A 24,753-nucleotide genomic window follows, 5' to 3' on the forward strand; every position below is an offset into this window, starting at 1 on the left:
GTAGGCAAGACACACAACAGGATTCTGATAGCTTTTTATATCCTTGAGGTTGGTAATGAGCATTTTCCACTGAATAACAGATAGTGCAATCCATCTAGAGAAGACAATTTTGTCTCTGGTTGGGAGCTGGCAATATCCTAGATCTAAATCTGACACCATCCCCACAGGCCTTTCATAAGATTATACCCATGAAGGAAATATTCGTCAGAGCTTCTCATTTTATAATGCAGTGTTTATGTCTAACTCATTTCTTTCCTAACTCCTAAATACAAATACAAATCGACCTCTCTTGGGGCACGCAAGACCTCCAGCCACTTTCTATCATAGAATCACATTATCACATCTTATCCCAAGACATTCCACTACAACGGCATGTTTCTCGGATAAATTAGTCAGCAGCACCCTGAGGACTTTTAGATGCCTATATAAAGCTGTAACATTATCTGTAAATATGTTGATAGGGAATCTGGCTGCTTTCATGGCATAAAAAGAAATGTCCCAAACTAATGGCTTCTGTGTTGTATCTCACCTGCAAACTTATTTGTATACTATTACTTAAGAAAGCAGCACTGAGTATTAAATTTATCTGGTTGGAATCTTCTGTGGGACCACATCATTTAAGTCATTTATGTCTACCCTGTGGGCCTTCAGAGGTTGTTGGACTACAACTTTCATCATCACTGACCAATGGCCATGCTGTTTGGGGCTGATGGGAATTGGAGTCAAATAACTTCAGGAAGGCTGCAGTTTCCCCATTCCTAGCATATTTTGGCTGTGACTTGGTTTAAGTAAAAAGGAAGTCACTACTAAGAAGATAATCCTTAGATAACACCCACTATTATAACCTTATTTTTGTGTGGCTTTAATCATGTGATTTGTTTGAATGGCCTATGAGGCACTGAATAGCTCATGAGGCTAGACATATGGCACATAAACTGGATTGCTACTTACATATGTTTATATGCTCCTGAGGTAATACGAGAAGAACAATTCTGAAATCTGCATTACAATAACCAGATGGATATTCAGCTTTTTTGCAGACTCATAAGGCCATTCAGGAAAATGCTAGTAATGTGGCAACATAATACAGCAATTTCAAAAATACAGCAATTTCATGTGTGACTATCAGGCTACAGTGTTTAAACTGGAATGTTACTATCACTCACTGGGTGACTTTGGTACAGTACAACAACCTGTCAGAGTTGATGGAAGGAGAGAACCATGGATCCCATGAATGGAATAAGAATGCGATAATAAAATATGTCCTGAATTTGCTGCTAGACAGTGGTATAAATAAGAATATCATGGAAATTGCAGAAAAACTATATGGATAAATTTTTAAATCAGATCTTAAACCCACTGAAATATAAAGTATGACCACTGCACTCAAATCTTGCTCATTTTTATAAATGCATTGTGTCTATAGACATTTAAACTATATGAATTACACTCATGGAAAGTACCAACTAGCAGGGGGTGGGGACAGAGATCATAGCATTGTATTTGTGGAAGAGTTTTCGAACGCCGTAAACCCAAAAGTAAATGCTTTGGTTTTCGAATACACCTCGAAGGTTGAACATGCCACGCAGCTTCCACTGAGTGCAAGATCCTAAGGCCTAGCTGTCAGTTATTGAGTTTTCAGTTTCTGAATGTTTTAGAATTCGAATGGTCTTCCAGAATGGATTGCGTTCGAAAACTGAGGTACCACTCTATTTCCTGTTACACTTTAATTTAGTATAACACATGTATTTAAAACCTGAAGAAAATGTAAATGCTGTCTATAGTGGGGAAGTAAGAAAGTGTACTAAATAATAAATTAATGTGCAATCATGTTAATACAGATATTGATTCTTGAAGCTCAATTAGAGCTAAATATTTTGCTGGAGAAGCTATATAATTTGAAGAGTCCTGAAGAGACTGTGTGAATGTGAGATAGCAACTGAGTGCTAGGAAGGAAGCGCTTAAAAAAGAAGTTCAAACTTAATTTAACCAGTTAAACCAGATTTAAATTAGTATATCTCCTATCCTTTTGCAACCCCCCCCCAAAAAAAGAAGGGTGTGATCTAGACAAGCTACAATTTAGATCTCAGGAAGCAAACTAGTCCAAAAGAGATGTTCCGATGGAGAAAACAGAAAAATAAAACCAAATCAGAGATTAAAGACTCATACAGACAATGTACGATTAAAGACTCGTACAATGTACTGATTTGCTTACTCAAGGGTTATACAGTGTCCACTCTTTTTGAGCATTTGTTCTGATTTGGCTGTGGGAAGCTTATGTGGCAAAGAGCCTTTTCTGCAGTGGCTCCCCATTTGTGGAATTTACTCTTCTGGCCCTTTCATTACATATTGTTACTCCATAACCTGGCCTTTGGTTGATAAAAGATTGTATGGCCTTTTAAATATGTTTGTGGGAGGAGGGTTTGCTTGTTTTATTGTGTTTTGTGTTCTCATTTGGTATTTTTATGTAACTTTGCCCAGTATTTTGCTGCAATCTATGGGCCACAGCATTGCTGGGCAAAGGCATCCCATGCTCATTGGGCATGGAACGAGGCTTATAGGAATGAGAGGGATGTGATGATTAGAAATGCTGGTTTAGAGAAACCACATTGGTTTGCACATATTTAAAGTCCAGAATCTTTTCAAATTTGGATTTTTTTTAGAAATATGAAATAATCTAGCTGCAGCAGCCTACTTCATAAACACAAACACATGTAGAATCAATACAAGGTTAAAGTACAACACACAGCACCTCTTATAGACATTTCGGGAACAGTAGCTTCATAGGGCTCATCCAAGAAATGTGGTCCATTATCAGCCAGGGAATTGTCTTGTTTATCTACATCAGATTTCAGCTGCAAGAATAATGAGTAACAAGCTGATCTCCAGATAGGATTCAAACAAGCAAACCTTATCAAATTTAATGTCAAGTCAGTTTCCCCCAATAAGGTCAGCAATCCCTTTAATGTATTGATTCATACCAAATTGAATGAGATTGTAGTATGTCATTCTGATTGCAAAGCAAATGGAGTCTGCACAATTTATTTTCGTAATTAGCAGAATTTTCTCCTTGTAATAGAAACAGTTGCAGAATTTCACGAATGTCCCATGATTTAGCAGTTGAGATACAAAAGGTGCCCAAATATCTGGAAAGAACTTTCTGGAAACAACTAAAGGCATTTTTGATCTGACAGACTTTAACAGCTGAATAAATGGGTCTTTGTCACAAATGTCTATTTTGTACAATTTTAGTTTTGTTTTAAACTTATTTGCTGTTTTGGTTGTTTTTATTGTAAATAATCTTGAAATGGTGATTTGGAGTGTGATTAATTACAGTAATTGATTGATTGATAATTCTTGTGAAGACCAAATGACAAGTATTTGGATATGGTATCCATCATTATCTATATTAGCATGGTGAAATCTTCTCCTTAGTATGGCATCAGTGAAAAAAGGCAAGTTCATCAGATATGACAAATTTAAATGATATGAGGTGCTAATGAAAATTCAAATGATATGAGGTGCTAATGAAAATCCAAATATATATCAAACAATCTTTATATATTCAACTTCAGTTCCCAAAGTTGAGAAACACCAGCCATCTTGATTAAATCAATCGCTCTTCCCATGGAATTCTAGGAACTGTAAGAGCAGGGGTCCCCAGACTATGGCCCGGGGGCCACATACGGCCCCCGAGGCTCTTTTATGCAGCCCCCGGGGACCCCCCCCGCCCGCTGCCGCCGCCTGCTCTTACCAGCAAGGTGTGGCGTGGCTGCCGACTTCTGACCCAGAAAAGCGACAGAAATAGCTTGTGTGCACGCGCAGGCATCATTTGCGGTGTACTTCCAGGTCGGAGGAGGCTTCTGCACATGCGCACAAGCTATTTCCTGTGCTTTCCAGGTCGGGAGTGTGCCAGAAATAGCATTTGAACATGTGCATGGGTGCACACAGCCGTGCATTCCCACGCCCCCGCGTGCACTCCCCCACCCTCCGGTCCACCACGCAATCGGCGTGGCGGGCAACCGGCCCAAAGCCGGGTAAGTTTGGGGACCCCTGTGTAAGAGGAACAGTGGTCTCCTAACAACTCTCAGCACCATCAGCAAACTACAATTCCCATGAATCTTTGGAGGAAGGCATCTCTGTTTGAAGCGCTATAATACTGCTTTGAATGCACAGTGCACATGAGGCCTCAATACAACTTTTTTAGGCTTATATATTTAAGGAGAAACTTCAGAAGCAGTTTCTAATTGCATTGATGACAGAAAGGAGGGGCAAAGGTACCCGGGAAATGCTTCCTATAAACAGAGGCCCTTTGCATCGCATTACAGCCTGCAAATTAAAATCCATATTTGCTTTTTCATATTGCTCTTTTGGTTTTGTTTTAAAAAGCAAACTTTCTGAAAGCTGATCACATTTTTGTGACCTTTCTGTTAAAAAAAGTGACCCATATTTGCAGATGCACAGAATATAAAGGGATTGTCTTGTTGTCTCCTTTTGAAATGAGACATCATACTTCCAGAGTTTTTGCTTTGAAAAGCTGTAAAAAGTAATTAATGAATTTTGAGCACTTCATCCTTTGGGCCCAATTAAATTTTAGTGCCCGTTAATTAGTGGTTAAACTTTTTTTTGCCATTCATTCAGCTCAAAAGTTGCCTTACAGGAAAAGGATGCAAGATGGAGAAATTAAAAATGGCTTTGCCGTTGTGTGTTTTTCTTCTCTTGTTTTGATTTGGGTTTTGTTTTTTAAGTAACTAAATAACAGCAATAAAGAAGAAGAGGAAAGAATCATTAAGAAAATTACCGGGCATCATATGCATTTTCAAACAGGGTGAAAAATAATTGCTTATTGTGCCCAAGTCACGTTAACATAATGAACTGTGCCGGTTCCCGGTGCTTTCTTACTGGTAAAAAGGATTTAGTATTAATCTGCTTCATTAAAAATTAATGAGGGGTAAATCAAATGCCACTTAATGTAAGAGAATATCAATCTAAATAGTGTTGGTAAGCTGCATTGCTGCTCAGTGTGTCTGTTCTGATGCAATGCAAAAAAAAAAAAAAAAAGCCTAAGCAAGTTGCCAGATGTTGATAAATGAGTCCTTTCTTTCTTTTCGGAAGATGGAAGGGAATTTCAAAACACTTTTGTCAATACAGCATGATACTATTTTTTAATTGCACAGTGCATTTCCCTGTGCTGTAACAGCCCAGATAAAAGTCCAGAAATATGTACATACCAATCCTCAAGTTATACTACTATGATTGGATACCTCAGCCCATAGGGAATTCAATTCTGAGTTTGTACGGTCCTTCAAGGAGCCAGGGAAATGCTGAGAAGTGGCCTAAACCAAATATGGTTTTAAGTTATTTATACCAACTTTAGTGTCAAACTGTTGAAGGACCGGCTGGATAATGAAGAGTGGTGGGAGATGCCAGCCTTCTACAGTGGCCTCTCCTCCTCCACTGACACCAAGATCACGAAGAGCCTTGCACATTGCTGAGCAACAGGTGAGATAGGCCCAGAGGAGGGGTCCCTCCTCCTCACCATAGTTTATGTCTGCTTGGGAGGAGTCCAGAGGCAAAGGGCTAAAAAGGGAAGGAGGGGGCAGATGCCAGCCCCAACGACGTCTTCAACTAGGGCAGTTGAGCCTCAGTGAACTCTGCTGTGCTTTCCTTTTCTGAATGAAAAAGCTGGCTGCACACTGAATCCTGAGTTGTCATTCTGACCTGTGGATGATCCTGCCTATTTGACAGTCCTAACACAGAACCTTACATGGCTCTCTGACCAGGTCCAGCACATGCACAGAAAGAGGCTCCGGTCCCAAGTAAAACCTGGTCAGGAGATCTTTCAGATTCTTTGATGCTAAAACAGCTTTGAAAATATGGAGCAGATCTTTAAACCGTATGAGAAGGGCAAAGATGGCGCTTATTCTTTGGGCATTGGTGTATATTGCTGCGCATCTCAGAAGAAAGGCTTCAAGGAGACTGTTCTTTCACAAGGCCAGATTGAGGGAAGAATTAGAAAAGAAAGCAGGTACTAATCAACACCTCAGTGAGATGTTAAACCTCCCACAGAAAGAGTTACTGTACCTGGCCTGATTTCAAAGGATGTGTTAACATCAGTTCTTCCTGTACAACCAGCAGGCTCCGAACCCCACCATGTTTCACTCTCCGACGTCTCACAAATGCTTGCTCCAAGTCATTGGTGTTACACTTGTGCGTACAGGGAAAACAGGGCCCAAGCTGAGCCAGGGTCAGTGCGAGTGAGAGCCATTTGTAACAATGCATGCTGAAATTTCCTTTTCAATCAATATGCATCTGTGGGAAGACAAAAAGTAACTCTTACAAAGCAGAACAAATATTGATTCTCCGTCAAACTGAAGGCTCAATTTTCGCCATTAGAAAGACTTTCTCCTCTTGAAAGAAAGGAAGTAGAATAAAGCCACAGGTTTTTGATTAGAAACACAAAAAGCATAAAGTCAACCTCCCCCTGCCTTTCTTTGTTTGGGAAATGTGTAAACGCCACACAGACACATTTGCCACATAAAGGAAAATAATCTTTCAGTTAATTCACCTTACGTATTAAGCCTGGTAATGCCTATTGTGCAACCAAGCCATTATGTTTTAAGTAGATTCCATTGTCACATTCTACCTACCCAAAATTCATTTTGAAATGCAGGTGCCTAGGATATGAACGAAGCATTTTTTGCTGATTCTAATGAGTGCAACAAGAAACAGGCACCCTAAAAATTGTGGTCGGAATACACATTCTCTGTTCTGAAAAGAAATACTTCAGAAGTCTCATTTATGTGTTGCTCATGGGAAGAGACTAAACATGAAGGCAGGAGCTGTGAAGTCCTGTCTCCACATCCACATGCCTCCCACTGCTCCTGATTTTTCAGTCACTGTATTCACCATAACTTATTCAGCAGAAATAATACATGATTTAGAACCTTGGTCCTTTAGGGTTCAACAATGGGCAAGGAGACTTCAGGCAAAGAGCAGGCTCCCTATTGGCAGAGGTTATGATGGGCGCAATGATGTCAGTGGAGGGAGCCATGTAGTCCCTGCTACCACAATTACCCTCTTTATACCAGAAACATGTGAAGCCTATTACCCACATGTTTGAGTAAAGATGGATGTACCTTCTAATTTCATGTCCTCATTTTTCTGATCTTAAATTCAGTTCTCCACATTTTCATCAAATTTTTTAATCTGTTTTGAGAGAGAAAAACAACAACCCACAACATTAGTGAATTAGTCAATTTCTCCTAATAAATAGTTTTGTATTGGGTTTTTTTTAACACATATTTTTGCAAGTAATTTTTACCCAGGCACATTTCTGTTTTGGTTTTTTCATTAATGCATGCATTTTTGGACCCTTCCCCAACTCCTTCCAAGGGCAAAGCCATTCTGAGTCTTCTTCCCAGGGAAGTTGGGTTGTGGCAAATTCACCTCTACCCTAAGGTGGTAGTAGCTGTTTCTCATTAAAGTGCAAACAGAATGAGATCCTCCCCACAGCCCTATGTGTGAGTCACATGGTTTTCAGGATCTTTTCGCCTCCTCAGAAACAAAGTATCGCAGAATTAGGATGAACTTCATTTTCACATGTCTTCCCTCAAAAAATCATGGGAACTATAGCTTACCTCTCACAGTGCTACAATTGCATCTTAACAAATAATAATTTCTGGGATTCTTTGGGGGAAGTCATGTGCTTTTTATGTGTGTATATGCACCCCGAGTTTCAGGAACATGATAGAATCTCAGCAAGTCTTTTTTATGAAAACATAACAACATCTCGTGTGATTTGAGAGGAAGAGACTTTTGAGAGGAAGAAACTAGCATGTGGAAAAGACTAGCTCCCTAACAAATGATACAGCACTTCTTTCTCTGTTTTTCTTTTTAACCTTTTTATGTCCTTTCATGCTATCAGTTCATCTGACAAAAGGAAAATGTGACCCGCAAGTTCCTGGTTTAAAATGCATGAATGATAAATTGATGATGCAAACGATGCACTTGGTGAGCCAAGCATTTTTGGAAGATGTACACAATCAGCATTTGTTCTGAGTGGTTTCTTTATAGACAAGGTTAATAAACCTGGGCATCGGAGGCAACGCTTCAAATGACTGAGCACGGCTTCCCACCTTCCATGATGTAAATAAAATATTTCATAATACCCATCCACTCACAAGTTTTTATTTTATTAAGAAAAACAGCTAAATCTAACAGTGGTAGGCATTTAGAGTTTTACAGTTCTTAGAAGGAAAGATCTGCCATGTCTACCTGCAGCAAACCTGTCTGCTCCCCATTTACAAAGTGTGTTTGTGGGCTGCATGCGTGTTTGTTCCAGGAGCTACAAGCTTGCATGAATACAGGCTTCCCTAGGCTAGACCTGGCAGAGCCCTTCTAAAGGCATCCTCTGAAATCCTCAGAGCTTGAAATCACAGGGCCTAGAAAAGGCAAATGGTTGCATTGCGCCTCAACTGACAGATACAGCATTCAGGGTTTGAGGCCTTCAATCAATGGATAACTAGTCTAGGCTATAAAGCTCAGTTGCTTCAGGACACCATTGAGGCAACTTGCATGTTTTGCTGTGGTGCTAAAGTCCACACCTAGGCCACTCTCAAATCTTGCTTTGTTTCATTTTCTTGTCTGGTGGGACACTGGAACTACTGGCCTTATCCTTGCTTGGGCCTATCCATGGTGGTGGGCATCACTACAGATCAGGACATTTATGTCAACAATCCAATTGCTTCATTTCATATTGCACCTCTGCCACTTAACACAAGTATACCCTAGGGCAGACATCCCCAAACTTGGGTGTCCAGCTGCTTGGGGGCTACAATTCCCATCACCCCTGACCACCGGTCCTGTTAGCTAGGGATGATGGGAGTTGTAGTCCCAAAACAGCTGGAGGGCCGAGTTTGGGAATGCCTGCCCTAGGCATTAGCTTCTTCTGTATTGACAACATACAGTTGACCCATGTAAAAGGCATCTGACTTGAGGACCATATCCCTTCCTTCTGGCTGACAATAGCATTTAAATCTCAACTAACTGAGACCTGCAGTGCCTATTTAAAGTAGGCAACAGCTATGGAAATGTTCTCTTATATCTTCCTATATAAATGTATGTTAGAGACTGTACAGGGAAAAGGTTACTCAAAGCCCAAGGAAAGCTGCAATACAAAAATATTTATGCTTAAGCTCACATCATACACAAAACCATAGGGGGAAATCTTGACAGGCCTCAACCCAACTTATTTACCAAATATATTTACTTATTTCTGACTGAGTTAATCTTACAAAGCATAAGGAATAAATTTGTCCTGAACTATTTCTCCTTCTCTTTAGCTCAAGCTGGCAAACCACTTACAAAGATTTGAATCCATCCTACTTTTGCACTCTGTGAAAGAAAGGAATTTGATCAAACCTGAGTGACAATTGGCACTCACTGTATCATTTGAGCCATTTCACAATATAATAATTCCATTTTCTCCTCAGGCCAGCAGACAGTTTTGAATCCTGAATCCTGATTTGATACATATATATGCTATAAATTAGCAGAAATTTTGATCCCCTGCTTTTGGCAACGATTCCTTTGCACAACCAATTCGAAGTGTGTCCTCGCAGTGGAAAAGAACAATGTGAAAGGAAGCTTGTTAGGGCACACTGGTGACACATGATACAGACATCACTATCAGCTTAATAAGCATACCCAATATGACATTACCTTTCTAAAATAAGTATCCCACAAGGAAGGTACTCAGCAGATAGCCGTCAGTAGAGGAACATGTACAGTCTCTAACTAGCATCTGTGTCATGTATCACTGATAAATATGAGGCACATATTGAGTTAAACTAAGGCTTAACCTAGCCAACTACTGTACAGTAAACTGAATGTGCAGAACCTTTTCTCACCTTTCAGAGATACTGTTGAAATTCTTCCCAATCAAATTCATGCCTGGACTTTTACTTTTATTTAGTTCTGGATTACCTGATCTTCATTAGAAATGATGCATTAGGATTTCCCCATTGTTCTGATTTTGGCGAGGGGCCATCACTTAGTGATGGAGCACCTACCACAGAAGGTCCCAGGTTCAATCCCTAGAATCTCCAGGTAGGACAAGGGATTTCCTTGCCTGAAATTGTAGACAGTACTGAGTGACATGGTCTGACTCAATATAATACAGCTTCTTGTGTTTCTACGTACATGGCTTGCCATGGACAATTATGTAGGGGTCACCAACTTCAAATCAGACTTGAGAAAAACATCATGAATGAACTGGGGAGGGGGAGGATTTCTCGTCCATAAGTACAGAGCACCCCCATCACAAAACACCACTCCATCAACAATAAATCCAATGTATCAACTAAAATAGCACAGACATTTGGAACAGAAAATCAGCATGAATGATATTTGGCTGGACCATAGAATCATAGAGTTGGAAGGAACCCCCATAGTAATCTAATCCAACTCCCTGCAATGCAGAAAATCTCAACACATGGTACCCATCCAATCTGAAACCATACCAGACCCTGCTTAGCTTTGAAAATGTGCTAGCCGTTTTATTGCCAATTTCATACCGACACAAAACATGGTTTTAATTTTATTAAAAATACAATTTATAAAGAGGGCCAATATGGTATAGTGGTTAAGATTGTTGGAGTATGACCTGAGATAACAGGGTTCAAATCCCCTTTCAGCCACATATGTCACTGGGTGATCCTGAAGCAGTCACCATCTCTTAGCCCAACCTACCTCACAGAGCTGTTGAAAAGATAACATGGGAAGGAGGAGAACCATGTATGTCACCTTGAGCATCAATCAATCAATAAAGTATTTTTTATAAAATAAATAAATAAATAAATAAATGTACTTTTAGCTTGCATTTCAGATGCATGGTGGGTCTATTCCACTGAGCAGATAAATCTGGTCCACCTCTCTGTAGCTGACAGCCATCCACCCCCCAGTAGTCCTGAAACATGAACCAACCACAATATAGGATAATATACTATATTTATATTTTCTAAATAACAATCTATTAACCCAAAACCCTGCTGCAGTTTGCTAGCATTTTAGAGCCTCGGTGAACCTTTAACACAATTTGGCAGACTAAAAGGGTTGTTGTTGTTGCTGCTGCTGCTGCTGCTGCTGTTCATTAAATTACAGAAGATGGTTGCACAAATCATTAATATCATCAGAAGCAAGTAGTTTCAAGACTACTGGTTTTGTGATCAAGCTCTATTTTTTTTTATAAAAATCTTTTTTTAAGAGAAGGAAGATGCTTCATCACAGCAGGAAAAATATATTTATTTTACAAAAAATTATATGCCGCTTAATCGTAAAACACAAAAACAAAACTCAAAGTAGTTTACAAAAAAGTAAGGTATTTCTTATGTTGATGTGATTCTTCAGCTTTGCCCTATAACTACAAGACCCTACAGCTAGTTCCAAGAGAGATGAGAGACATCACACTACAAAGTGCTTCACTTCAGCTGAAAATTTCACAAGACTATTGAGCAATTTAGTATTAAAATGGGGGTTGGCAGAAGGAAACCTGCTGACTGCAATTCTGTAAGGGTTTATCTACCATATTGCACTACACCAGGAATGAGAAACCTTTGGCCTTCCATATATTGATGAACTCCCATCAGCTCTAACAAACCTGGTCAATGGACAGAGATGATGGGTATTGTGTAGGCTCCCCATACCTGCACCACTTTGAATTACCTGGTTCCTTTATGCTCACTCTCATGTCATTCTGGGTAATCTCTAGTGCTTATGCTCATTTGATTAAGGCACATTGCATGACTGCGCAGCACACAGTTGACACTTGCCTGGAATAACATAGCTGCCAAGTCTCCCGTTTTTCACGGGAAACCCCCGTATTTTAAACCATTCCCGCTAGCAGCCTGGATTGGAAAAAATCCCGTAAATCCCCCGGATTTCCTACCTGCCAGGGAGGCTCCATTTTAGGTCCTGGCACCGCCTGGTTTCCGGTGCCCAGACATGGGTAGTGCGGCACCAGAAGTTGCTTCTACGCATGTCCAGACATGCATAGAAGCGACTCCCAGTGCTGCACTACCCATGTATGGGCACCAGAAATTGGGCAGCACCAGCACCGGAAGTTGCTTCTACGCATGTCCAGACATGCGTAGAAGCGACTTCCAGTGCCGCGCCGCTGCTGATCCCACATTTTTCACTGGGAGACTTGGCAGCTACGTGGAATACATAACCCTGTACTTCAGTAATCTCACCTTCTGTGCTGATCAGAAATAAAGGCCTTTCAGTGGTGGCGCTTCAGTTCTGGAATGAGGAAGATACATTCACTCAACGCTGTACACGTTTTTGCCATCTGAAGCACATTCTTTATCTCACAGAATTCTGGGCACTCTTGTTTGTTAAGGTTTACTGGGAATTGTAACTTTGTGAAGGGTGAACTACAGTGTACAGAATTCTTTTGAAGGAGAGAATAATGCACTTTGAATGTGCTTTAGGGTTGCAGTGTGTACACAGCCTAGCTTCCAACAGAGAGATGCTAAAACAGGGATGGGAAGCATATGGCCTTCTATCAACCCTAACCATTGGTCATGTGTGCTTGGGCTACTGGAGTCTAACAACATGCCATTGTTCTCCTCTGCACCATGGGAAACAGGTGAGGTGGGTAAGATCTCAGAGAAGTCCTTCATTGCTGTGGCGCCTGTTCTGTCTCTGCACCGCCTCTCCCCCTTTCAACACCAAAAATGGCATGCATGTCAGCAGTCACACATGTTTTGATTGCGTACAAGTAGGGAGGTATTAAGTTCAGTGTAAACAAATCACAGACAAGAGAGTAAGGACAAATCCTACCATACGTCTGCAGTGCATTCAATACACATACACTTGGCTTCTCCTAAAGAATCTTGAGAACTGTGGCTATAGCTAATATTCCCAGCATCCGTATCAAACTACAATTCCCAGGATTTGGGGAGGGGAAGTCATGTGTTATAAAAGTGTGTTGGATACTCTTTACTTGTATAATGTGCATCTGTCCTAGGAGTAAAAATGGGAATATTAATGCTGCAGTTGGGGAACTGGCACTCAACTTAGTCATAATCATTATTTTCAACATGTCTGCTATGAGGAAAACCGAGTTGAATGCCATCGCTAATGTTTAAACACCAGTTTTGAAGAAATGGGATGCTTACAACATTGGCTTGCCAAGTCAGCACTGTGACTGATGCAGTGCCTCACAAAAGCTACACAAAGGAGCTTATGCACAGACCTTATAAACGCAGCTTTCTACCTAGGGAAGTGTTCAGGGCCAAATCCCTCCTGGTTTACACTGCTTTTGTTAGCAGCCATTCAAATCGGGGGGGGGGGGAAGCTTAATGTATTTGATTATGCTTCTGATTTAGAAGTGTGCTTGTTTGGTTCATGAATAATTTTCACTTTCTCTTCCATGCAGATTACGCTTGAACACAGCAAAATTCTTTTCCAGTCAAATTGCATCTGAATGCAACCACTAAGCTAAGCAGGGAAAGGGTGTAGGGGTGGAATATTTATCTGAAAATTGGATATTATGCCAAATTGCATTCATTTTGAAGGTATTTAATAACTGTGGCAAATGTGTTTTATTTATGTATCTCAGTCCTTGTACTCAATTGAACAAATATATGTACAGAGTCATTGTGCTGGGACTTATAAAATGGGAGTGCATGCCAATCTTTGCTTCTGTTGCCCTTACTATTATTATTTTTTATAATGAGTTAATGTTGAGAGTCAGGTGTTCCTACCATGGGAATTTGCTCTTGCTAAGCATATTTGTCCCAATAATATGAGATAAAATGAACTCTGACAGACTTAGTTGTTCCAAGTAACTAGAATGTGAGTCACGCCCAGAATAAGGACTCCATCCAATGACAAGTTCACCCAGCATTCATTCTGTTTTGCTTGCAAAAAGGTGATTCAGTGGTTAGACTATGTCCTGTTTTTACAGAGCATTCATACTTATTAGTTGATCGGGTGATTTTATGGCAATAATCATTCATCCTGATTTGCTTGTAAGGTCTTGACCTGACTTCCAGCTAATCATTTGTCCAACCCACATTTTTTCAAAGCATTTCCCTGTCATTTTTCAAACTGCAAAATATATATTTTAAAAATCCATTTTATTTTCTAAGTGAATTTGTTGCATGTGTGTTGTGTGGAAGAGGAAGTGTTGTGTGTGCTACACGTCCTGTTTTGCAATCAGCAGGCTTTCCTCAGGTGCAGCAGATGACACTTTCTTTGCTAGTGCTGGAGAAAGATTTAGCTGCTAGTCCAGTCAACTTCTGTGCATGAGAATTAGGGGAGAGGGGGCTATCTTGTTCATTGCCTCCAGCAACAACATGGCTTAACTCAGCCCTAGCAGTCAGGTGGTTTCATCATGTCTCTCATTTCTGAGCACAATTCAAAGTGTTGGTGCTGACCTTTAAAGCATAGGCAAACTTGGCCCTCCAGATGTTTTGGGACTACAATTCCCATCATCCCTGACCACTAGTCCTGTTAGCTCAGGATCATGGGAGTTGTGGTCCCAAAACACCTGGAGGGCTGAGTTTGCCTGTGCCTGCCCTAAACGGCCTCGGCCCAGTATACCTGAGTAAGTGTCTCCACCCCCATCATTCAGCCTGGACACTGAGGTCCATCTCTGAGGGCCTTCTGGTGAGAAGTGAAGTTACAGGGAGCCAGGCAGAGGGCCTTCTTGGTAGTGGCACCCACCCTGTGGAACACCCTCCCATCAGATGTCAAGGCAATAAACAACTATCTGACTTTTAGAAGACATCTGAAGGCAGCCCTGTTTAGGGAAGTTTTTAATGTTTGATATTTTATTGTATTTTTAATATTTTGTTGGATGCTGCCTAGAGTGGCTCGGGAAACCCAGCCAGATGGGTGGGGTATAAATGTTGTTGTTGTTGTTGTTGTTGTTGTTGTTGTTGTTGCTCACAGCTGTTAACAAGAGTAAGTTGTTAACAGGCAAACCCTGTTCAGAACCTCATTTAACATTCCAAGTCAGAAAACAACATCCTGGAAAAAAAAATAGAAACCTGCAATTCCTAATGCAGCTGAGCACTTTGAGCTGGACAAATTTGTGCAGCAAACCAGGCAATTATGAATTTTGTCAACATCACTAATCATTTTCTTAGTTCCAAGTCAAGGCATTTGACTCTCGGAGACTAGAGCAATACTATTTCTGACTGCTCCTGAATGGCAATGCAGTTATTAACTGCTGGAAGAATGCCAAGATTCCACTGTCCCTTGGTACTTCCTCATCACTATTCATGATTTAATCAGGGTGCTGAATATGGTTTGCATCCTTATGCAGATTTATTTACATGGGCATTATTTTCTTAGCTGTTTTGAATTGCTTCTTCCCTTTGAAAAGATATTCAGCCACGGTTGTTCAGAAATGCTAGAGCCATTTGGGTGTATTTGATATCACTTAGCCTTATCAGTGATTATCAGAGTGGTGGAGTGGGCAGGATACAATTCCACCCTATATTGGGTTTAGGAAGGATTTTCCTTTCCTTCTGTGAATTCAGCTTATTGGCAAAAAATATAAATAAAAATTTTAAAAATGGTAGGGAGCAGATGGCAATAGACGGGTAGTGATGGTTTGGGGGTCAGATACCTTACATTCCCTCAAACGTCAACCTAGCCCCTTCTCTCTGACCCCCTGCTAGCACTCTTTCCAGTGGATAGTTCAACAAACCCCACAATCCATCACAAATGTCATTCCTCTCAAACATTGTATTGCTAGAAGTTGCTCAAGCTGAAAAACCCAAAATGGGCCTTCTAAGAGGGGTGTTGAGTGTGGGACATAGCACTTTATGAACACTTAAGCTGTCATCATAGAGTAAAGGGAATGGTAAAACATAAGAAGTCTGACAAAATTTGGTTTCCATTTATCAACTCTGTAAACGAACATAATGTAAAACCATCACCCTCCATGCCAGAGAGGTTGTCTTATGTTCCAACAGTCATGAATGAGAATGAGCTTTGCTCCCCTTGGCTACTTCAATATGATATTGTGCTTGTATGTTTATGAACTGTGGTACCTGTGATACATTTACATGTTTTCTTGAAGCAAAATAAAAAAAAAATCCTTCAGTAGCACCTTAAAGACCAACTAAGTTTTTATTTTGGTATGAGCTTTCGTGTGCATGCACACTTCTTCAGATACACTTGAAACAGAAGAGTCAGACCCTTATGTATATACAGAGGGTGGTGGGGGTGGGTGGGAATGGGTGATGGGATGATAGGAGTGGTAAACCTGTTGGTGGCTGTTAACGACTGCTGATGACTGCAATAGGTCCTGCGGGGGGAAAGCAAGGGCTGAGGCACTAAAGAAAGCTTGAGAATGCATAATGAGATAAGAATACTATGTCTTTGTTCATCCCAGGTGGCTCCATGGTTTTAAGCTTGGTAATGAGTTCCAGTTCAGCAACTTCTCTTTCCAGTCTGTTCCTGAAATTTTTCTGTAATAAAACAGCTGCTTTGAGATCTTGTATAGAATGTCCTGGGAGATTGAAGTGTTCTCCTACTGGTTTCTCTGTCTTGTGGTTCCTGATGTCAGATTTATGTCCATTTATCCTTTCCATCACCCATTCCCACCCACCCCCACCACCCTCTGAATATACATAAGGGTCTGGCTCTTCTGTTTCAGTGTATCTGAAGAAGTGTGCATGCACACGAAACCTCATACCAAAATAAAAACTTAGTTGGTCTTTAAGGTGCTACTGAAGGATTTTATTATTATTATTTTGCTTTGACTCAGACCAACACGGCTACCTACATGTTTTCTTGAATTATTGTTTACAGTGGTACCTTGGTTTAAGAACAGTCTGGTTTAAGAACAATTCGGTTTACAAACTCCACCAAACCGGAAATAGTGTCCCAGTTGGAGAATTTTACCTCAGTCTAAGAACAGAATCCGAAAGGTGGAAAGGCACCGGTGGTGGGAGGCCTCATTAGGGAAAGCACACCTCAGTTTAAGAATGGTTTTGGTTTAAGAACAGACTTCCGGAATGGATTAAGTCCGTAAACCAAAGTACCACTGTGTAAATATATGAGTGGCAAAGAGACAGAGAGATGGGGAAATACTTGCATCCCACCCTTATTTCATTGGCTTGCAATACCACATCTTACCATGCTTATTCAGGGTACATATCTCAATACAGGCCCTTGGGAACAGCAGGGGTCTGGGGCTTTCAGTCTGGGGTCCTCTTCCTTCTGCAGCCCAGAAGGAAAAGGAAAGAGAGAGATGTTTCTACTTCTCTATAAATCTGCTGAGCTGGCCAGAGTCCATATGCAATGGAATAAGAACAATGAGAGTCCTTGAAAGTTTCCACAAGAGACACGGAGAGAGTCTATGGGGGTCATGATACTAACATTGCTTTAAAAATCCATGCTGCATTTGAATTTGCTTCCCCACCCCCTTGATAACTCTCTCAATGTGTATAGGCATATATAACGTATTTTTTATGAAACAATGCTAAGTGTTTCTGCCTCTTTCCCTCAATGATAAAATCCATTCTTTGTATGTAGTAAAGAATATACTGATTGCCCTGTGCCACTTGATATACAATCACAAGGATGAATAGAATTAGAGACACTGTGTTGTTACAAAACAAGAAGTAAATCAGGATATGCATAAAGAAACACACACAAAATGAAATGGGCAGGGAGTGAAAAAGTTAGCATTAGTGAATGAACTCTTGTATGAACTTGATTAATACCGTATTGGCCCGAATATAAGCCATACTTTTTTTCCTTCCAAATTATGACAGGGAAAAGTTAAAGTGTGGCTTAAATTTGTGACCTTACAAAAATTGCTGTGGTCAAACCACAGCAGCCTGTGAGGTACAGGGTGGTGGGGAAGGAGCTGAGAAGTGGGGCCACAAGTGAGTGGGGCAAGGCGGGCTTTGTATGTGAGGGGAGAGAGAAACCTCCCCTCACGAGCGGCCCAAGTTTGCTCTCCTCTTTGGGGAGCGCTCCCGCTTCTCTCTTCGGCAGTGGACTCCTCCATATCCCCCTCCCTCAGTCTTTCTCTCCAGTAGCGCCAGGACGCCTTGAGCTGATAGGGAAGCCAAGAAGCCAAGGCAGGAGCAGGAGCGATGATGGTGGCGGTGGGAGAGCATGTGCCTGTGCTGCTTGCGAGGAGGAACCGGCCTGGAGGGCTATCAAGAGCGTGCATGAGAAAGAACCTCAGACAGACACACCTGCCGAGAGGCTTATGCAGTAGTACCTCAGTTTGCAACCACAATTGGTTCCGGGAAGCCGGTCGCTCCCCAAGTTTGTCGCTCCCTGAGGCACGCTTCTGTGCATGTGCGAAGCGCCGATAGAGCGCTTCTGCACATGCACGCACTGCACAGATAGCTTCTGCGCATCCGAGCGCCGCGGAACCCGGATGTAAACACTGCCGAGTCCACGGTGGTCGAAACCGAAGCGGTCGCTCCCTGAGGCGGTCGCACACCGAGGTACCACTGTATTCAGGTATTGTCTTTTTTTTCCCTTTCTTTAATTTTAAAGGTGTGGTTTATTTGCGGCTGCGGCTTATATTCCCTTGACTCATAGATCCCAGCCAGCCAGGCCAAAGGTTTACCATTGTAAGTATTATGATTCCTTTCACTAGGTTGCTTCCATATTGGATGGTATTAAACTAAATAACTGGAGAGGTGGAACAGCATCCCCTTGTGCAACAGGACTTCTCCCACATGCTCTGCACCATCCTTAGATCTCCTTTGGAAGGCAGTGGGAACCCAAAGAACAGATTTAGGAGGGGGTAGAGCAGACATCCCCTTCATGGATCAATGCCTTGTCGTGGCGAAGGAGAGACAAGAGGGTCTTCTTAAATGAGCAATGCAAAGAAATAGAGGAAAACAATAGAATGGGGAAAACCAGAGATCTGTTCAAGAAAATTGGAGATATGAAAGGAACATTTCGTACAAAGATTACCATAATCAAGGACAAAAGTGGTAAGGACCTAACAGAAGCAGAAGACATCAAGAAGAGGTGGCAAGAATACACAGAGGAATTATACCAGAAAGATATGGAGGTCTCGTACACCCCAGGTAGTGTGGTTGCTGACCTTGAGCCAGACATCTTGGAGAGTGAAGTCAAATGGGCCTTAGAAAGCACTGCTAATAACAAGGCCAGTGAAAATGATGATATTCCAGCTGAACTATTTAAAATTTTAAAAGATGATGCTGTTAAGGTGCTACACCCAATATGCCAGCAAGTTTGGAAAACTCAGCAATGGCCAGAGGATTGGAGAAGATCAGTCTACATCCCAATTCCAAAGAAGGGCAGTGCCAAAGAATGCTCCAACTACCGCACAATTGCGCTCATTTCACACGCTAGCAAGGTTATGCTCAAAATTATACAAGGCAGGCTTAGGCAGTATGTGGACCGAGAACTCCCAGAAGTGCAAGCTGGATTTCGAAAGGGCAGAGGAACCAGAGACCAAATAGCAAACATGCGCTGGATTATGGAGAAAGCTAGAGAGTTCCAGAAAAACGTCTACTTCTGCTTCATTGACTATGCAAAAGCCTTTGACTGTGTCGACCACAGCAAACTATGGCAAGTTCTTAAAGAAATGGGAGTGCCTGATCACCTCATCTGTCTCCTGAGAAATCTCTATGTGGGACAAGAAGCTACAGTTAGAACTGGATATGGAACAACTGATTGGTTCAAAATTGGGAAAGGAGTACGACAAGGTTGTATATTGTCTCCCTGCTTATTTAACTTATATGCAGAATTCATCGTGCGAAAGGCTGGACTAGATGAATCCCAAGCCGGAATTAAGATTGCCGGAAGAAATATCAACAACCTCAGATATGCAGATGACACAACCTTGATGGCAGAAAGCGAGGAGGAATTAAAGAACCTTTTAATGAGGGTGAAAGAGGAGAGCGCAAAATATGGTCTGAAGCTCAACATCAAAAAAACCAAGATCATGGCCACCGGTCCCATCACCTCCTGGCAAATAGAAGGGGAAGAAATGGAGGCAGTGAGAGATTTTACTTTCTTGGGCTCCTTGATCACTGCAGATGGTGACAGCAGTCACGAAATTAAAAGACGCCTGCTTCTTGGGAGAAAAGCAATGACAAACCTAGACAGCATCTTAAAAAGCAGAGACATCACCTTGCCGACAAAGGTCCGTATAGTTAAAGCTATGGTTTTCCCAGTAGTGATGTATGGAAGTGAGAGCTGGACCATAAAGAAGGCTGATCGCCGAAGAATTGATGCTTTTGAATTATGGTGCTGGAGGAGACTCTTGAGAGTCCCATGGACTGCTAGAAGATCAAACCTATCCATTCTTAAGGAAATCAGCCCTGAGTGCTCCCTGGAAGGACAGATCGTGAAGCTGAGGCTCCAATACTTTGGCCACCTCATGAGAAGAGAAGAATCCTTGGAAAAGACCCTGATGTTGGGAAAGATTGAGGGCACTAGGAGAAGGGGACGACAGAGGACAAGATGGTTGGACAGTGTTCTCGAAGCTACGAACATGAGTTTGACCAAACTGCGGGAGGCAGTGGAAGACAGGAGTGCCTGGCGTGCTATGGTCCATGGGGTCACGAAGAGTCGGACACGACTAAACGACTAAACAACAACAACAACAAGAGCAGACATAGGCAAACTCGGCCCTCCAGATGTTTTGGGACTACAACTACCATCATCCCTAGCTAACAGGGCCAGTGGTCAGGGATGATGGGAGTTGTAGTCCCAAAACAGCTGGAGGGCCAAGTTTGCCTATGCCTGGGGTAGACACAGAAGTCCCATTGCACAAGGGGAAGTTCTTCCACTCACACAATAAACTGGTTGCCTACCAGCCCGTGTTCTTAATTCCAGAGATTTTAGCATTTTTAAAACAAATTTGATGCTCATGGAGCCACTGCATTTGCAGGATTAAAATATTAATAAATCCTAAATAGATTTCTGTTCTTTAAAAGGGTTAACATTTTGATTGCTCTGTGCTGGCTGGGATAGAGGTTGGAGTTTGACAGGCAATCAAGAAGTCATGATAGATGAACCGGAAAAAAACAATTCAGAACTCTCTCTTTTCTATCTGGCAGAGCTGGAGAACACAGTACATTTTTCATTCATTATGGCTTTATGTTTATAATTAACCAACCCCTTCCACAAACCCTTTTCACACAGTAGACATTCTCACTTTGAAACTCTGCACATAGAAAGAAAAAAGGTTGGAAAGGGCAATAACAGCAAGGCTAATGCTGGTGCTTCCAGTTTTTAATGCTAATGAGGCTATGTAACCCGATTCTCTCTGCTTCAGTTCACAAATACAATTTTTGGAGACCAAATAAATGAAAAAGTGGTATGACACAGAGGTAAATTTGCCTGAAAAATACTTGATGCATCACATTCGTGTGTCATGAAATGTCCCATTTATTTTGATGCATTTTATTCTCTGATGTTGAAATGTGTATGATGTAAAAAAGTCTGAATTATACAATGCGATATCTGGAAGGAAAGTGTCAGAACTAAATAACAGAAAATAATGGTATTTTCGTGGCTCAGACAAACACCCAACCTTGGACTTGGCTTCTGGAAACAAGGAAAGTGCAAATAAAGCCTGATGACCAAGTTCTCGCCTAGGTGAGGGATTGATAAGCATTGTATGGTAATTCTTGCAAGCAACACTGATTTTGTTAGTAAAACAAATAACTAAATAAATATAATGAGCTCTAGTTGAGCACATATCACTTTACACATAATGATAAAGCTAGAAAGGGAAAGGGAAGAGTAACAATTCTCTTGCAGAAAGAAAGAAAGAAAGAAAGAAAGAAAGAAAGAAAGAAAGAAAGAAAGAAAGAAAGAAAGAAAGAAATGCTTCCCTAGGCATAGATGTAAAAGGACTAGAAAAAGAGTACAATTCGTCATTTGGTAGAATGTTAATAGATCTAAATAGAAATATTCTCAAATAACTTTAAAGAATGGGAATGCCCATATAATTGAACTTGTTGTTTAGTCGTGTCCGACTCTTCGTTACCCCATGGACCAGAGCACGCCAGGCAATCCTGTCATCCATTATAATATAAAGCAGGCATCCCCAAACGCCAGATGTTTTGGGACTACAATTCCCATCATCCCTGACCACTGGTCCTGTTAGTTAGGGATCATGGGAGTTGTAGGCCAAAACATCTGGAGGGCCGCAGTTTGGGATGCCTGATATAAAGGTTTATGGTTAATCACACTTTCGTAGTGACTGATCATTCCCCTGTCCATAACAATAATATTACAGGGATTAGGCCTTCCCATACATCCCTGTTTTATACACATACCACCCATCACTAACTTATGATAAAGCAGACATAGGCAAACTCGGCCCTTCAAATGTTTTGGGACTACAATTCCCATCATCCCTGACCACTGGTCCTGTTAGCTAGGGATGATGGGAGTTTTAGTCCCAAAACATCTGGAGGGCTGAGTTTGCCTATGCCTGTGATAAAGTAAGCTCATCCCCACCCCACATGGAAATTATTAAGGAATTCCCAAATGGCCTGCAAATGATGAGGACAAATGGAAGCCTCTTTTGCAGCAAAAGAAAGCTTCTGAGAAATGTAGAGCAAGTTTCAACCCAGGGCTAATATAATCAATAAAGTCAGTAGATGTGGCGGTGTCCCCATTACAAAAGTATGATGCACCTCCAGGAGTGATCTTCGAGCATTGGTTTCCTAATGCTGATAGACTCCTATAATCTCTCACTATTGACTAAACTGGTCAGGGATGATGGGCAACATCTGGAGACAACTGTTGAAGAACCCTGCAGTCCAACTCATATTCCTGCTCACTGATGTCTTTCATTTATTTCATACCCTCCAACAGTTCTCCAATGAACATAGGGATGTCCCATTCAATAACAATAATTTTACTATTCATACCCCACACATCTTACTGAGTTGTCCTAGCCACTCTGGGCAACTTCCAACATATATAAAAACATGATAAAACATTAAGCATTTTAAAAAAAATATCCTCTACAGGGCTGCTTTCAGACAGCTCAGGGGTCAGATAATTCCATATCCTCCAACATTTCTCCAGTGAAAATAGGGATGTCCTATGGAAAAGTAGGACATTCTGGGATCAAATCAGGAATGTCCCTGAAAAATAGGGACACTTGGAGGGTCTGTTATTTTAAATTTAGATCTCTGACTCTATTTGGCTTGTAATAACAAATCATAATCACTAGAATAAGCAGAATAAAATAACTCAAAGCTTGGTCACAATCAGCCCATTGATTCTCCCTAGTAGGATCAGGCAAGCTCCCATGGATTCATTTTGTAATGGCCCTAACTCCAAACATGCAATTTAGACTGAATTAGATTTGATCCTTGGTCCTTAATTCAGAATTGGCCTGGAGGAGCTTATCTCAGTTTCTGTTGGACCATTCTGTAAGACCTCCCCACAAACCTACCCTGTCAAAGGTTGGGAGACCTTGCATCAATTGAGGCTTCAGATTAAATCTAGGTGCTCCTGTGAACATTGCCATTCTAAGTCTTTAGTGGAAGATGCTGTTTGCCTATGAGCACACCTGTGTGAGTGATGGAATTCATCTGCGGTGGTTTGGTTCAGAGGTAGACAGAGGAGATTTCTTGCCTGCCTGAACAGATTGTATCTGCCTGCATTTGTTTGGTTTGGTTTTATTTATTTATATAGCAAATAATAATTTCTGACAATGTTTTATCAAATGCTTGGTTTTCCAATTCTTCAATCCTGGTGTAAGGTATGTACTGGACTGTTTCTCATAAGTCAAGTGGAACTAACCCAAGACTAGTAGCTTTATGATTGCTATGTAACACATCAAAACACTATACTTTGCAGTGCTATTTGTGTTGTTCATGGTAAATTTTAGGAGACATTGTCTTTTATGTGTTTTGTTATATTGTTTTCTGTTTTAAGTATGGCTCACACTTAAATAGCTCGGTAATAGTTTTATGCTATTTTCTACAGAAGAGAACAAAGAAGGATAGAACAAAAATAAAATATTATTAGTGGGAACCAATTATACTTGCATTCAGAATAGCCTTAAATTGAGTTGAATGCCAAGGTAGTTTGGAACAATGTAGATTTAACCCTGAGTTTATGAAAGAAGGCAGTGCTTTATACAGACTTATAGTTTAGGTAAGAGCAATCTGTTGTGACCATTTTATTGCTCCATGAACAAGAAGGGAAATTAGTGCATGCATATGAGCTTCAAAATTAAAATTACAAAAAACCAGTCATTAATTAGATAAATAGATAAAATATAAATAGATAAATAGATAAAATATAGATCGATGATATAGATCAGGCACCCCCAAACTTCAGCCCTCCAGATGTTTTGGACTACAATTCCCATCATCCCTGACCACTGGTCCTGTTAGCTAGAGATCATGGGAGTTGTAGGCCAAAACATCTGGAGGTCCGCAGTTTGGGGATGCCTGATATAGAAGTATAAACATTAAGATAAAAAGTCAATTGAAATATTCATTCTATTTCATTCAGCTTTTAATCTCTCTCTCTCTCTCTCTCTCTCTCTCTCTCTCTCTTATACAAGGAAGAAAATACAATGGCATTCATCTCAATCTGGAACTTGAAATTTTATGTTGGGGGGGAACTAAACTTTTCCCTGGCAGAAGCTGTTGTTCTCACATTTTCTACAATTGACTGGAAAGCAAATGAGAATAGTTTTGTCTGTTATAATTGAAGTCATTAAGGGTCCCAGGTCAAATATTAAAT

General features: G+C 41.0%; 1 protein-coding gene across 2 annotated transcripts in view; it reads right to left on the reverse strand.

Annotated features, from left to right (window-relative positions):
* LOC118090306 (cadherin-19) overlaps nucleotides 1-24,753 on the reverse strand; it is a 68,335-nt gene that overhangs the window by 35,135 nt on the left and 8,447 nt on the right. The window contains exons 1-4 of one of the 2 annotated variants that reach the window (XM_060277922.1): nucleotides 17,161-17,574; nucleotides 7,140-7,209; nucleotides 6,085-6,312; nucleotides 2,753-2,855 (exon numbers count right to left, since the gene is read on the reverse strand). In XM_060277922.1, coding sequence (XP_060133905.1) covers nucleotides 2,753-2,855; nucleotides 6,085-6,282 — 301 coding nt within the window. In that variant the 5' untranslated portion in view covers nucleotides 6,283-6,312; nucleotides 7,140-7,209; nucleotides 17,161-17,574. Of the gene's footprint in view, nucleotides 1-2,752; nucleotides 2,856-6,084; nucleotides 6,313-7,139; nucleotides 7,210-17,160; nucleotides 17,575-24,753 lie in introns of those variants that run through there. The other variant, XM_060277921.1, reaches the window with a different exon arrangement.

Source organism: Zootoca vivipara, chromosome 8 (genome assembly GCF_963506605.1).
Source record: "Zootoca vivipara chromosome 8, rZooViv1.1, whole genome shotgun sequence".
Classification (NCBI taxonomy): Eukaryota; Metazoa; Chordata; class Lepidosauria; order Squamata; family Lacertidae; genus Zootoca; species Zootoca vivipara.